Below are 15,535 nucleotides of genomic sequence, written 5' to 3'. Positions count from 1 at the left end.
TGGGTTCTAGTCCTAGATCTCTGTCCTGCTGTGTTACCTCAAGCAAGTCTCATCTCCTCTCTCTACTTCAGTGCCCTCATTTGCAATGGAAATAATTAAACTTACCTGCATTTGCAAAGTGCTTTGAGTTCAGCTGATGAAAAATATTTTGAAAGCTTCTAAGCTGCGTAATTTAAGACCTATGTTATTGCTGCAGAAGGGTTTTTTCTGTCTGTGTTGCAAGGTTGCATGAATAGCATGCCATGTACCCACTATTCCCTCTGGCCACACTTTTGCTGGGGATACTGCATGAGTGGGGAGCTTCTAGTCATCGCTTTCTTGAGAATGCCACGTTTGTACATGTACCTCAAGAACAGTTCGTGTAGGGTTGAAAGCGTCTCTCTCTCTTTCTCAGCAATAGAAGTTTGTCCAATAAAAGATATTACTTCATCAATCTTGTCTCTCTAGCATGTTTGTACAGGTAGAGTTTCAGAGATAAAAGGACAGATCTCTTCCATTTTATCCCTGTCATGAATCTGACCCCTTATTATTTCAAGTTTAAAGCCTCGAGCAAGTGATATAAAGAATTTCTAACACCTAAAAATAGGTAACTAGAATGGGAAATGTGGACAGAGCCATAAATACAGTGACAGGAAGAATGCAACTATAATTATAAATAGACTCATGAGAGGGAAAGTGTCATATTTTTTTCCTTAATTTCCTTCTAATTTTCGTCCCCACCACATGGAACTGTCAAAACCATCAGTGTGGGTAAAACTCCCTATAGATTTCTGGGAAATATTAGGGTTTTGGTTTAGGGAGTTTTCTTTTCCTGCTTTTGTCATTTAATTACAACCACGTTTCTGCCATTGCAATGTTAGACCTCCTTTAATATCTAATTAACTGGCTGGGTGGAATGATGTTGACAGCATTTTCTCTCAAATCCTTTTGATCTTCCTTGCCCAGCTCTCCAATAGACAAGCAGGTTGTTTGTAATTGCCTTGTATTACTGTGTTTATCAATATACTCATGTTCTAATTATTTATATAATACCCCAGCTTTCAGGCAGTCTTGAAAATATTAAATACACGCTGTCTTTACAGGTTGTAATAAAAAAATGGTCCATCCCTTGTCCACTGACATTAAACAGCCCTATAGAGATCTTACAGGTAACATATATGCAATTTTGAAGCTTTTATATCTTTTTAGTAATCTAAATCATTCTTTCTCTATATCAAAACCCTCAGGTTAGTAATATTTTATAATTAAAAAAATAGTTGATAAATCCTTAGTTACTTTTCATTCATAGAATATTGATACCCTTTAATTAGCATGATTTTATTAGCTTGAAACAATGTGATCTAATGTCTGTGGTTTGTAGTCAGTCATTTAATATGTCATTTCCCTTTTTTGTGTATGTATCTTGCACAGATTTCAAATTCTACTGAGGATTGTAAAGCAAAGCTCTTTCATTTTTCTAAGGAGGTAATGTGCTGTGTATCTTAATAACAGGTGGGGTGCGCAGAGGTTTTGTTTTTTTTAATGGATATGAACCCTGCTGGCATAGGGCATAAACCAATGTTTTCTAAAGGAATAGCTGTAGGTTGGGGGTACCCACATATGCCTCTAAGTTGTTCTCCAGAGTCTCAGCTTTCATTTAAAAAAATTTTCTAGCTGTTAGTTGTGCAGAAGAAAAATCACACCCCTGACAGTTTTACTGATAAAACTTTTTGATTATAGAACAGCCTTCAGACTTCATTTGCAAAAGCATTTTTTTAGGTCTTTCAGGTTTCTGAATGCTGTAACCAATTTTTAAGAGACACAAATACTGAATTTTTTAACTAAAAGTTCAGGGCAGGTTAAAGGAGTCAATAATTTGACACAGTAATGTTGCATGTTATAGACAGCTGTACTTATAATTTGGTAAGTTTCATACTATATAAATAACCAATTGTAGTATTTTTACTGACCCTATGTGCCAAATCCTACTTGTCCTACTTACGGGAGTAGGCTCAGGAACTAAAGTGGAAGAACCCACATGAGTAAGGTGAGTAAGATGTGGCACTTTTGGGCTTTATATATCCAAAAAGAGTCTTGTAGCCCGTACCCTCCACTGTCAGGAGGGTATTGGCTGATATACTGGAGTTCTTAGCTGAAATGGCACAGTTGCATGAAACAGTTGGGAAGCCCCCATTATCTAGTATAGAGCTTATCCAGAAGCATTAGTCCAAAACCCCTCCCATTGATTTCAGGCATTGGATTGAGGCCATGAAGTTGAATCTTAGGTTCACTCAAATTAATTTACAGCTGTTTATAGTGAGAATTTTTTTCTTTGTTTCTCCCCCACCCCCACCCCCACCCCTCCTTTTAGAGTGCTTATGCCATTCCAACCATGGCCTTCTCGTTTCTCTGCCATACCTCAGTATTGCCCATTTACTGTGAGCTCCGAAGGTAACATATGGAAAGCAAGTAATGTTGAAATATAATGATAGTGTTTTTCTTATTCAACCAAAGTTGTCAGAAAATCTGTTCCATATTCAACTTAGTGCGGTTGAACAATGACAATTTATCCTTTATATATTAGGTAGGCAAAATTTTCATCTGAGTCAGCACTGGCATTTTAGGCTATGTCTACGCTACAAACTAGGGGTGTGATTCCCCTGCTTATATGCACATAATTGTGTTTGCTTAATAAGAGCTAGCGAGTATGAATTGTAATGTAGCCGTGATGGCATGGGAACCGACAGCAGAGGCACAGCTGACCTATGCCATGCCAAATATGTCCCCACTGTTTTCAGGCAGGTTTGTACTCAGCACAGCTCACCCCTGCCTCTGCTGTCCATGCTTCCATGGCTAAACTGCTATTTATACTCACGCTAGCTCTCATCAAGCTACTGCAAATAGGTGTACACAAGCAGGGGAATCACATGCCTCGCTTATAGTGTAGACATAGCCTCTGATTATATTTGTAGCAGAGAAACTAGCAAATACGTTTTCATTGTCTACTGGGGAAAAAAACAAAATCCACAGACATTTACTTGCTGATTTTTATAGCAGCGAGAGAGCCTGCATTTGGCCAAATCTGCACTGTTATGATAGTCACCCTGTGGGGCTCAATTGATAGGATACTGGACTAGGTTCTATTCCTGGCTCTGCCATTGACTTGATGTGTCATCTTGGGCAAGTCAGAACTGGGGGTGCGGGGGTGGGGAGTTCACCTCTGTGTGCCTCAGTTTCTGTGTCTGTAAAATGGGGATAATGATACTTGTCTTCATGTGTAAAGTGATTTGAAATCTGCAAATACAGGGACCAGCAAAGTATTGGGTAATGATAAACCACAGGGGTTCATCCCTGTAAAATGTAAATTGCAAGATCATTCTAAAGATAAACTGCTATGTGTTCAACACCTCAAACCATACATTAAACCCTAATAATTATTCGGGGGTGGGGGGTGTTGTTTTGCATTTTAGTCCATCAAAAAGCAGAATGCAGAATGTAACCAACACAGGAATTGGTCTGAGTTTCCTACTCTATTTTGTGTCTGCCTTGTTTGGGTACCTTACTTTTTATGGTAAGTATGTTCTTAACAGTTCTTTAGAGGTCAAGATAATAGTGAAGAATGTTCTGGCTTATCATGTACTGCATAATACATGTACTGATTCAGCCTGCTCCCAAGGATTTTTTCATTTGATTTGTGTGCTAAATAATTCATTCTGTTTGCAAATATATAAAGCCTACTATAGAATGCATATGAAGGAATAAAATATTTGGGGTATTTAAAATAAGGCCTGTGTTGCACATATGAAATAATTAAGCCACTTAAGCACCAGTCCTGCAAAGGCTTAGAGAGGTGCCTAGCTTTGTAAAAATTAACTTCAGTATGGTTGCTCAGTGTGTAAGTTAAGCATGTATGTAATTCTTTGCCGGATAGGGGCTGTAAACACTATACAAGTAAACTGTTCACTTAGTTAATTGGGATTAGTGAAATATCTTCTAAGATCATGCTTACATTAGAGAAGCTTGACATGCTAATTACCATTCGGTCAACCCAGTGCACCTGTAGCACTACAGGGCCTGCTGTGCCTTTCACAAAGGGCTGGGTCAGTAGCAGGATGACCCTGGGAGCACGGAGGTATAAAGGTGGATTACAGTCACCTTTGCCTCTCTCCAAAGCATTGCCAAGAGCAGCATGGACACATCACATAGGCCATGATAAGATGTAGGTTTCTTGTTTGGATTTATTTGAATAGAAATCTGTTTGATTAATGAAACAAAACCAAAAGTTTAAACGAACACTCCAAGAAAGCTTTACTAAAACAGCCTCACTAATTATTTGTATCATAGATTCCTCCACCCAAAGTGACTTCTTAAAGATACCGCTGCTATCTGCAACAGAAAGGCAAACCAGAGGAAGCACAAACACAAAATGATACATAGAGTATGAATTACTGTGGTCATAGAGACCGAGGGGGGCATTCTGTTGAAGGTGTCTCTCTCTTTAAAGGACCCTTGCCATTTTGTTCAGGGTGGGGAGGGGGGGGGTGGTAGTTATGTTTTGTTGGTGAATTTTTGTATTTAAACAGAAAATGAGGATTTCCGTTTATAAACTTGTCCATATAAAAATCATCCTATCTGTTCAGCAGACTCCTTCAATTCTGCTTTTCTGTAGATTTTGCATGGCAGTATGCTGCAGCAGCAGTGTAATAACTATGCAATTGATGATGGAGTTCTTGAACACTTTGAAGTGCCATTTTTTGTAGCTGGGGCTTAAATATAGGTGACTTAATAGCCATTCTGGTAGGCTTGCTTCTCCCAAATACTTAGACAGATTTCAGAACTCTTAACTACACAATGGCTTTCTTTTTTTAAAGGTCTATCATAACATTGTCAGAAGTAGGTGAGTGTCCATTTAATATAGCAGTTCAGTCTTCCTGTAACACATAGATAGAAGCTACCTGTATCAGTGTGGTATGTCAACTGTGTGATAGTGTTTGCAGTACCCTGTCATATAATGTCACGGTGCTATATCTTTCCAAGAGAAAATTGTTCAGCTCTACATGTGTCCAGCTTTATTTTCACATGATTGTACACTTTGTTCCTAGATCATACATGCCAAAGTTGTATTCTCTCAAGTTTCCATCCAGCAATCTGGATCAACTGCCCTCTGCAGTATGGTAGCATTATACAAACATGAAAACAAGGAGGTCCGGTGGCATATTAAAGACTAACAGATTTATTTGGGCATAAGCTTTCATGGGTAAAAAACCCACTTCTTCAGATGCATCAACAAACATGGTCACTGAAATGCATTACTGACCTGCATGAGGATTCTTCTTTCAAATTGCTTCTCAAAATTCACTCCTCTCATGAAGTTAACGTGTTAATCTCTGTCAGTCAAAATAAATAAAACTCTCAGCCCAACAGTAGGGGGGGAAATGCTCTTAAGAGAACCCTTGTCTCTCTGGGTATTTTGTGTTATCTGTTTAGAATGTCTGTGGGCTCGGGACAATCTGGCACAACACCAGTCCTGTTGACACCTACCAAATAATTAGTGATCTGCAGAGGAAATTGCTTTGAGTTCTTGCAAAAAAGCACGCTGCCTCTTCAGAGCATTAATGTATTTCTCTTGTAGGCACAACAAATTCCTATTATCAATTAAATGGTGGAGACTAGCAGTCCCTACCTCAGTGCCTTTGCTATTGGTGTAGGACTGCTCCTGCCAGCTTTCTAACCTGACTTTTACTGCCTTCCTGCAAATTAGCTCTCCCCCCCCCCCCCACCACCACCCTTGATTCCCCTTTGTCTGGATCTGACCGTGACAGAGCAAATAAGTTACCTGGGCTTCCCCTCAAATGATAAAAGCGCAGCCTGATTCACCTTGCTGCCTAGCACCATGTCAGATTGGTCAATGCAACATGGGCTAGTTCCACCACATGCTGGCTCTTTCCACATGGAAGAAAGTTGAAACAAACAGCCTACGCGGGAATGTGGGTGCGGAGTGCCACTGCAGAAGACCACTGAAGCTGATTCCAGGGTGGGGTTCCTGTTCATTTTGTTTCCAGATAAGTCCCCAGCAAAAAGGGAAAGGAAGAAAGAGCACTGAAGTCATGTCCTGGAGACCATGTTCCTGGTCCCTTATGCAGTAGACCTAATTGGAGCCTTGCTCTGCCTTGACTCCAGCCCTTAACCTTTACTTTGATTGAAATGATTGTCTCTTTTCCTTTCCTTTCAGGCCTGATGGTATAATGTACGTTAATTAAATAGGTTTTTTTGCAGAGGATACATACAGGGTTCTTTCCTGCGTGCAGGCTACTCCTTCCCTATCTTTAGCCAAAAAGGCAAATTAAATTGCATGAGTGAATCTCCCCCACCCCTGCCCCACCTCTCCATCCCCTTGTCATAAACGCCATTTCTAGAAAAGTAAAAACCAACTGGAAAGCAAAAAAGAACTCCTTTGAGAACAGATGTTTCTTCTACATCCAGTTTGGAAGGATGTTGACTCTTTGCTGTGGATCTGTAAGTCAAGGTGACCAAGAGGCTTTGATAGGAGCAGAAGCCCATGGTAGCATAAATCTGCTATGAGTTAGAGTAGTGGATCATCTGTAGGTGAGTGATTTTTTTGTTAAAATCATGGCATCTTCCAAGAAAAGTCATGAATGGTCAGGATGAAAGGGCAAAAGTCGTGGAAACAAAAGTGAAAGTTGCAGTTATTGGTTTGTTTTCTAAGTAATCATCATTTCCCACTTTTAGTACCAAAAATAGGAGTTGTGCTTGTGCTATAAGAGATTTGAACATAATAGTTGCCACCCCCAATGTGACTTTTGTAAAACTAATCTCACTCTCCAAATAGTTTTAAAATGGTGGTGGAGTAAGAGAAGAACCCTCATTACTGTTGAGGGAATTAAAGTTCTTACTGAAAGTTCTCTCACCTGGTCTGTTACGTTGCTTCTACCCTGTTTTCTATTAAATTATTGTACTTCCCAGGGTTTAACTTGCGAGCTCTCAAGCACCAGTCTTTTGCCACAACATCCAATCACTTACATGTCAAACAAATCTCAATCTCATGTGTCATTAATAGAAGTTAACATGTTAAAGTCATTAATGACTTTAGCCAATCATCCTTTCCCCATAATAACTAGTCTGCAAAAATACCGAAAGAAGGCAACTATTAGACAACAGTAGCATATATACATTAGGAGGAATAACCAAGAATTTCTCTTTGAAATTAGAGGCGCTGCAGCTACTTTCCCAAATGGTGAAATTTTACCTTCCAAATCACTTTATACCATATGTGTATGGAAAGCTGAACATGTAAGGTCAATTGGTCCAGCAGAAAGAGTTTACTTCTGAGCAAATTCACCACCCAGTTTAACCAAAAAGTGTCTCCTAGTTTTCTGTTCCAGAAGTAAAGAATCAGCTATATGGCACAGTGCCTTGGCTTATTGAATTCCACCCTTTTTTTTCCTCTGTTCAGACAAATGATCAAGAAGACTAAAAACCTAGCAAAAATTGTTCTGATTACTTCTAACTACTGAGACCCTCATTCTTCAAACTGGAGGTGTCAGTTAGCAAGCCTATTCTCTAGGACATGCCATAGCAGGACCAAATTTTTCAAATGCATTATACCAGGCTTCACCTTACTGCTTGGAGCCTGAGAGGGTAAATCCTCTTGTATTCCCCATGGATTATTACTATTCTGGCATAAACCAGAAAAGATTCTGATAAGGTCTTATTTGGTCTGAATATTTTTCCTTTGGTCTTAGTTTAACGAAGTGGACCCTCTTCAAGCCCCACTCATCGCTATTTTAGATATCTTCTTTGAAGGCTACCACAAATGCCTTGGTTACAGCTCATCAAGTTCAGTTATCTACAGAAGGGGCCTTGAGTTGTGCTGTCTTTACAGGATAATTTATCATCTGTCTCATCATCATCATCTCTTTTCTTTAAGCCACTCAGGGTATGCCTGCAGTGTAAGTGCAGGGTTAGTAAAACTCGAGTTAGCAGACCTTGGATTTGTTAATGAAGCACTGGAGCATCTATACTCATTGTAATCCTGCCTTGGGCTCCATTGTCTATACTACATTATGCAGGCTTGAGTCCAACCACCCATATCCCTGACACTAGCACAGTGTTGCCTTGCCTGTGGATTGGCCAGCTTATAGTCTACATCTGCAAAGCCTGCGTATCCCTCTCTTGTAGCCCTTTCTTCTCCATGTTTGTTTTCTCACTTGTACATAGCTTGGTTTCATGACTCAGACAATGGAAGTTTCTCTAGATTGTGTATCAAACATACATATGTTTATTGTTGGCTTCATTAGGGGCAGGAAGAAATTTGTACACGACCTCCATTCTGCTATGGGCACAAAACAGCCTAGTAGTTGCTCCAAATGGAAACTTTGAGAATTAATATAGGTGAGATATAGTTCTTCTGTTTCTGAATTCCCTTTGGTTTATGACATTCAATTTCTTGGTTTTTCAGACAAAGTGGACTCAGAATTACTTCAAGGTTACACCAGGTACCTGCCGCATGATATTGTCGTCATGACTGTAAAACTAGGCATGTTATTTGCTGTGATTTTGACAGTGCCTCTAATCCATTTCCCTGTAAGTACTCCTAAAAGTTTTGATGCTGGCATAGCAGTTTCATAGTATGGTAATGCTAATTCTTTGCAGACTGCAATATTAGAGTCACATCTAGCTTTGTGTATCTTACTCATTTGTCAAGTGATTGATCAAAGACCTCATACTTGCATATGTTCCATGAAAACTCCAAAATAACAACTAACCACTAAGCTAATTTATGCTTTCTGAGACTGAGCTTAGATTTAAACTAACCCACAGCATTGTTTTTAATTTAGAGACTAAAGTATTTCTAAAGTTTATTTTGTTTCATTTTTCTTAAATTCTGTTTTGAAAAGGCTGTATGGAGAGGAAAATTGAAGTCAGCAAATACTTTGCTGCTAGTGATTTAACGAAAGTTTAATGTAGCTTTGTCTTCACGTAGTGTAACATTTACTTAAGTTTTAAAGCAGTATTTATCACGTGATTCTAAAATTTAGGGGACAATTCTGTCAGTTGGTAGGGGATTTATGTTCAGAACTTCATTTAGTTTTTAGGATAACGATATGCCTCTCTGGATAAACGTAACCATTAGCAAATATTAACATCAAAGTATATCCAACTACTACAATCCATATGCTCTTCATAAGGAGCTAGTTACATATATTAATGATTTGTGTGTGCACACAATTTTGCAGTAATTTAAATGTTTTGTTCTTTAAAGGCAGTAAAGTATATGTGTCATATTTTCTATGACATTTATATGTGAACACCTTTTTTCTTGGCTTTTGTTGAACTACATCAATAAATGTTTTCCTTTAAAACTGTCTTTTCCAAGTAAAACCTAAGGTATACTTTATCAAAATGGAAATAACAATAAGGCTTTTAGAATAAAGTTTTGTGCCTGCTTGAATTTTTTTCCCCCCTTTCATTATATAGGCAAGGAAGGCTGTAATGATGATATTTTTATCTCATCTTCCTACTTCGTGGATTTGCCATATCCTTGTCACTTTAGCACTCAATGCAATCATTGTTTTGCTTGCATTGTTTGTGCCCGATATTAGAAATGTATTTGGATTAGTTGGTAAGTTGTTTTTTTTTTTTTTTTTTTTGGGGGGGGGGGGTTTGTTGTTTTGTTTTGGGGATTATGGGGTTCTATTCTAAAAAGATCACACAATATATCTGCTTATATCCCTGTACCAGTCTTACTACAAATAATTTTTTTCTTATTATCTTGTAAAGGCTCTACCACATCTACGTGTTTGCTCTTTGTGTATCCTGGACTGTTTTATCTTAAACTTAGCAGGGAGGACTTTATATCACGACAGAAGCTTGGGGTATGTTATTTTTCCATGTGGTGTTATTGTATGCAAGAATTCTAATGTTAGATAAATTTTATTATACTACAGAATATGCTTTGCCTTTTGCACTGCACCCATTTTTAGCAGCCTGAAGTCTGCAATAGTAGTGTGGAGTTTGTCTTCTGCTACGTTCTGTTTCAGTTCTCTGGTCTTATTGAAACTAATGTAGTCCACCTCTTTCATGAACCTAAGCTGTGTAATATTGATCTGAATCCACATTTCCCCAAAGTCCAGATCTGGGGCTTCAAACCAGATCCATCTGTTTTTAAACACAGTTCTGATATGGTTTGGCCTTGTCCATGTTGTCCAGCCAAACCATGTTTGTGTGGAACACTGTTTATATGCTGTTCCCTAATAAACCTTCCTTGGCACAAGCCCCCTTTTCCCCTAACATTTCCCATGGTTGATACAACAGCTACAGCACTACCAGTGGTAGCCATTGAGGGAGTTCTAATGCAACCAACATGCTGCTGCCTGTGGCCATGGTCATTGTCATTTTAACCACCATATCAACTGAGAAAAGTTAGAGGACACAGTGGTTAAAATGCCAGCAGACCATCTACGCTGATGTTCCCACCATTTTTATCTCCCCTCGCCCTCTCCTCTATAGGGTTGCACTAGGACTACCAATTATGGGAAATCTTAGTGGAAAGGCTAGTATTGACACCTACATAAAGTTTAAAGTCTTGAGTAGCTTGTGTAGATAGAGCATGATAACATCAGCAGAGCTGGCTATAAATCAGTAATCTGCTTACTGTTATAACAATTTCAATGCTATTGAAAATAGAATGCTGTTTCTAAACATGGTTTCCAGAGGGTCTGTCTCTGTCCACCCTGGCTGCTCTAGCAGAGTTTGGAATGTATTTAACTAGAACTGTCTTTAAAGTAGAGTTTAAATTCTGTTTCTTAACTTACTTTGAGCCCCTGTGTGCATAGGGTCAAATGGAATTAATTCCTTTCCAGGGATTTAGTTAAATATGCAAAGTTCATCTACACAGTTCCCAGGTGGATAGTGTGGACACACTAAACTGGTTTTGAAAGGGAATTCTTTGTGAAATCATTTCCAAAGCAGGCTTAGCTTAGTGTTCATATAGATGAATAGCTTTCTGAATATATTTAATTTGTGTTGGAAAGAGCAGCTGTGTTTAAATACTTTGGTTATTTTAAACGTAGCAGATCATTTAAAAAATATGCTGTTAAAGCCTGTCAGTGCATTGGAGGTAGAATTTCTTTTTCATAGTCAGGGTCTTAATAGCAATTCTCAGAAGTATAAATTGAATTCGGCTGTTCAACATTCACTGTTTGTTCTTCTGTCTTCTGTCTTCACAGGCTTGTGCATTGTTTATTTTTGGCATACTTATTGGTCTCTTAAGTTTAGCCTTAATCATTTTCAATTGGATTAATCAATAAAATCCCTTCCATTGCTTCTTGAGCTGGACTTGAGAGAGACAATTCTCAGCAACATATTGCAAATTCTCAACTGAATGCTGGACATCTTCAAGAAGAAACCCTTCAAAAGCTGTGTATGAAACAAGTAACATTTTGTTTGTTTACTCTCATGTCCATTTCTTTGACTGGTTTACTTCTCGCACAGTTAAACTCTTCCATTCTACAAATATATTAGTCTTAAAATGACTTAACATGACCCAGGTGAAGAGGTCACTTTATGACACGACATTATATAGTGTGCTTACAATGCAAAAAATATTTTGTTTCAGGCTTTCAGATTTTAAAGGGTCAGAGGTCTGCATCTGAACCTGCCCTAACACCCAGAGCTGAAAGGGGCTTATTTCCTGAGTTCTGGCTTGGATTCAGCTGATTTCCCTTGAGATGGGCAGATTTTACAAAAACTTGTGCCATTCATAATATTGGAAGTCTCACAACAGCAGTTATAAAAGGATTTGCATCACTTTCATTAAAATAGCTTTCAAAATTTTACCACCCTCGTACTGAAATCTTGAAGCTGATTTGGTCTCCACACTGTTACTCTACCCAATAGGAAGATTTCCCCTCCCACCAGCGTATTCCTCTATTTGAAATTGCACTTTTAAATTATGTATAGTTTATACTTCACTGGATTTAGGCCTTCTTGGAATGAGTCTGTCAAATAAACTCTGTGCCCTTCTAGGATATTTGTTGTGTATTTCGGAAGCGCTAGCAATCACTGTTGTTTTGCACTTAAGATCTTCCAGCATTTCAATTACAAATGCCAATTTTTGAATATTGGTCACCTAATATGAGTATTCAAAGCATTTAGGGGCCTTATTTTTTTTAACCCCCTGCCCCCCCCAACACACACGTGTAACTCAATTAGCTTCCATAAGTACTCATAAGTACTACAGCAAGAAGGAACCATTATGATCATCTAGCCTGATTTGCATAAGACAGGCCATAAAACTTCATTCAATGATTCTGACTTCTAGCCCCATAATTTATGGTTGAACTAGAGTGTGTCTAAATTTTACACTGGCGTAAGTTAGAGAAGAATCAGACTCCAAGAGTGAAATCCTGGGACTATTGAAGTTAATGAGACTTTTGCCATATAGGACCAGAGTTTCACCCCACATCGCTAAACCCTTACATATCCCCTTCTGCACTCTTTATGCTTAAAATGAAATATGATGGCCATTTTCAGCACCAGTTAGACTTCCTCTGAGCTCTAATCCACACAATGCTAAAAATGGTATTGGCAGCCCAGAGCCAACATTGCTTACACCAGAGGAGCTGAAACAGTGTTAGGAATGATGGTCAATTTTTAAAAATTTCTTTGTTGTTGAGAATATCGTTTAAAATGAAAATGCTCTAATCTATAGATTTTTTTTATCTTCTAAGGAAGTTAAGATAAAATGAGACCTACATAAAGTTAAGTAATTAGTCCTCAGACTGGAGCAGCACGATTTAGAGGCTTGGAAACTTTACTATTTCCAGATGTGATATTTCTTTTAATTTGATTTGCTACTTACTGTTACATCTGAAATGTAAAATAAGATACAAAAGTGAAATGCTCTAAAGTAACATTTATGCAATTCAGCTGTATTTTGCAACTTTAATTTAAAATAAACTCAGCTGACACAATTTTCAGTTGTGCAGTTGAGGGAAGTCGATGCAAAGATAGCTCTGATCGCCAGCTCTAGTCCTGGGCCAACAGAGGGCTAAACAGGACTGCTTCAACTTCCAACCGCAAGAATGGGTACAGACCTTTCTGCCAGCACAGGATTCCTCCATGCCAAAGAGAATTCTCAGCTACCCTTTCGTCTGTCTCTATAGCAGAGTCAATGTGCTGCTTTGATGGAGCAAAGTGACCTGATCAGGGCCCAGGATCTGACCTTAGGAGTTTCTGTAGCATATTTCTCTTGTCTTCATGAATGAACATAATATACCTGTGAAAGTTTACAGTGTAGCCTTGAGCTGAACCAAACTGTTGGGGAAAGTTTGGGTACCTCTGAACATAAGAAGTTTCCTGCCTCCTTTGATCAAGGGATTGGCAGTGTGGATTACTGTGGAAGCCTAGAACAAACAAACATGAAGGAGGCTCTCTGTCCTGCCTTTGATCCCTCTTGCAATTATTCCCAAATTTTACTCCTGATAAACAAATATCACTATCTTTTCTTTCCATGGTATGTCTTAAGTTCCCCCTTCTACTAAATGTTCAGCTGCTCAGATATTTCAATGAGCAGTGTAAAAACCTAAATCTTGGGTAACCTAAACCTTGGATAGATGTTACCCAGCCATCTTGAGTAAATGTGACAGTAGGGACAGTTGTGAATCAACTACTTGTTTTTCATATGTGGCCTGATCCAAAGACCATTTGAAGTCAATGAGCATTGTTCTGTTCATTTGAACGAGCGTTGGATCAGTCTCCATGTTTACTTGTAGCTTTTTTGCAAGGACACTAATAATCTACAAGAATATTAATCAAAATCAGGGGAATTTCTGTGGAAATTCTTTATTTTACATACTACTTTGCCCTACTCTCATATCGTAATATCTAGTAATATCTGCAAGACATGATTATGGTAATCTAAAAAGGTATTTTAAACTGCACAGTAAGTTAACATTAAAAACTTAACCGGGTGAACTGGAAAGCTTATAAAAACCTGGCAAGATCTGCAGTTTTCTTATACCTCCCTGGAAAAAAAAAAAATGAAAGTTGTGTCCAGCATTAAATTTAATAGCCTGCTCTTCTGAAAGGATTGGATTTACAATGAGGTTTGTGTGCATAATTTTGAAGAATGCAGCTAAGGAAATATCTGAAAGCATATGAACATACCAATGCTATATTTGTAATGGTTTCCCATTTAAAATACCAACTTTACACTGTAATCTAGGTAAATATGACACTTTTAACATGGCTGGGTACAGCCAAATAGCTAAGCTTTTAAATGGCTAATACTAGTTTGTGAAGTTAATACTCCATTAAGGGGAATGGAAGCAATTTCACACCTCTGTTGGAGCTATATTATTTCAGTCTAGGTGCAGAGTATTGCAGACAAGACAGCAGTGCATTGATTTATAGTATGAGGGTTATCTTCACAAGGAGAAGATTTCAGAGTAGCAGCCATGTTAGTCTGTATTCGCAAAAAAGAAAAGGAGTACTAGTGGCACCTTAGAGACTAACCAATTTATTTTCTTTTTACAAGGAGAAGAGTTACAAATGTTTCTTTTGAAAAGAAATACATCTATAGGAAATTAAGTTTGGCAGAACCTAAAATCTGGAGAAATAACCTCAGTTTCCAGAATACTGACACTTCTATTTTCCTTGCTCATATGCTTGCCTATATTGTGGGAGAGTCCCTGGATAAAAGCTACCATTTCTCTCCCCTCATTAATTATATCAATATTTTATACCATTTTTTTGTCCTCATGTCAACATCTTTAAAACTTATTTACTGCTTTATAAATAAGTTAAATGGAAATAGAGGGGGAAACAGACCACGTGTTTACTGAATCTTTAGCACAGTGTAGCTATAGCAACATAGTTAGACCAGTACAAATTCGCCGTGTAGCTGAAACAGTGCAAAATAGAGCTTGCACCAATACAACTTACAACAGAGCTGGATGAAAACTTTTCATTGAATTTTTTTATGAAAAAAAAATGTTTAAACAGGGGGGTTTTTTGTATGGTCATTTCTGTTTTTCATTGATATTTTTCAAGTTTGTGTTGAAAAATCAAAACCCAAGGAAGAAAAATGCACTTTTCAAAAACTAGGGAAAATTTTTCTTTGAACATTTTTTAAAATAAAGTAGCTCGTTCAACTAGCTTCACTTAGCAGAGCGAGCCCCATTTAGTGCTAGTCCAATATGTCTGTTAGGAGTTTGCATGATGATGTCACACCAGTGCAACCCCAGAGGATTTGAACAAGTGATTTTCCCCATACCCTCACCCACCTACAGAAAAAAATACATATATTATGAGCGGGGGGGGGGGGGAGGGCATGTGTATCCTAAATGAAAATGCTGATCATTGTAAGAGAGATGCAGATACGTTGGGAGAGAGAGAAATGATTTGGGAACATTTTTAGGCTAAATAAATCATTCTCTCTCCCATTGCCATTGCCTGCACATTTTGAATGCTGATCAAATTACAGAGCTACCTGTATTTAGCTGGGTGAATATGGTATTTCTGTTCTAGTCCC

General features: G+C 38.2%; 1 protein-coding gene across 1 annotated transcript in view; it reads left to right on the top strand.

Annotated features, from left to right (window-relative positions):
* SLC38A6 (solute carrier family 38 member 6) overlaps positions 1-15,308 on the top strand; it is a 52,462-nt gene extending 37,154 nt beyond the window's left edge. The window contains 8 exon segments of the mRNA XM_074956414.1: positions 1,083-1,148; positions 1,411-1,464; positions 2,351-2,430; positions 3,450-3,550; positions 8,459-8,583; positions 9,478-9,622; positions 9,781-9,875; positions 11,229-15,308. Of these exon segments, the coding sequence (XP_074812515.1) occupies positions 1,083-1,148; positions 1,411-1,464; positions 2,351-2,430; positions 3,450-3,550; positions 8,459-8,583; positions 9,478-9,622; positions 9,781-9,875; positions 11,229-11,309 (747 nt within the window). The 3' untranslated portion in view covers positions 11,310-15,308.
* The last annotated feature ends 227 nt before the right edge of the window (positions 15,309-15,535 follow it).

The sequence above is a fragment of the Natator depressus genome, chromosome 6 (genome assembly GCF_965152275.1).
Source record: "Natator depressus isolate rNatDep1 chromosome 6, rNatDep2.hap1, whole genome shotgun sequence".
NCBI lineage: Eukaryota > Metazoa > Chordata > Testudines > Cheloniidae > Natator > Natator depressus.
This window is presented reverse-complemented; position numbering and strand designations above follow the sequence as displayed.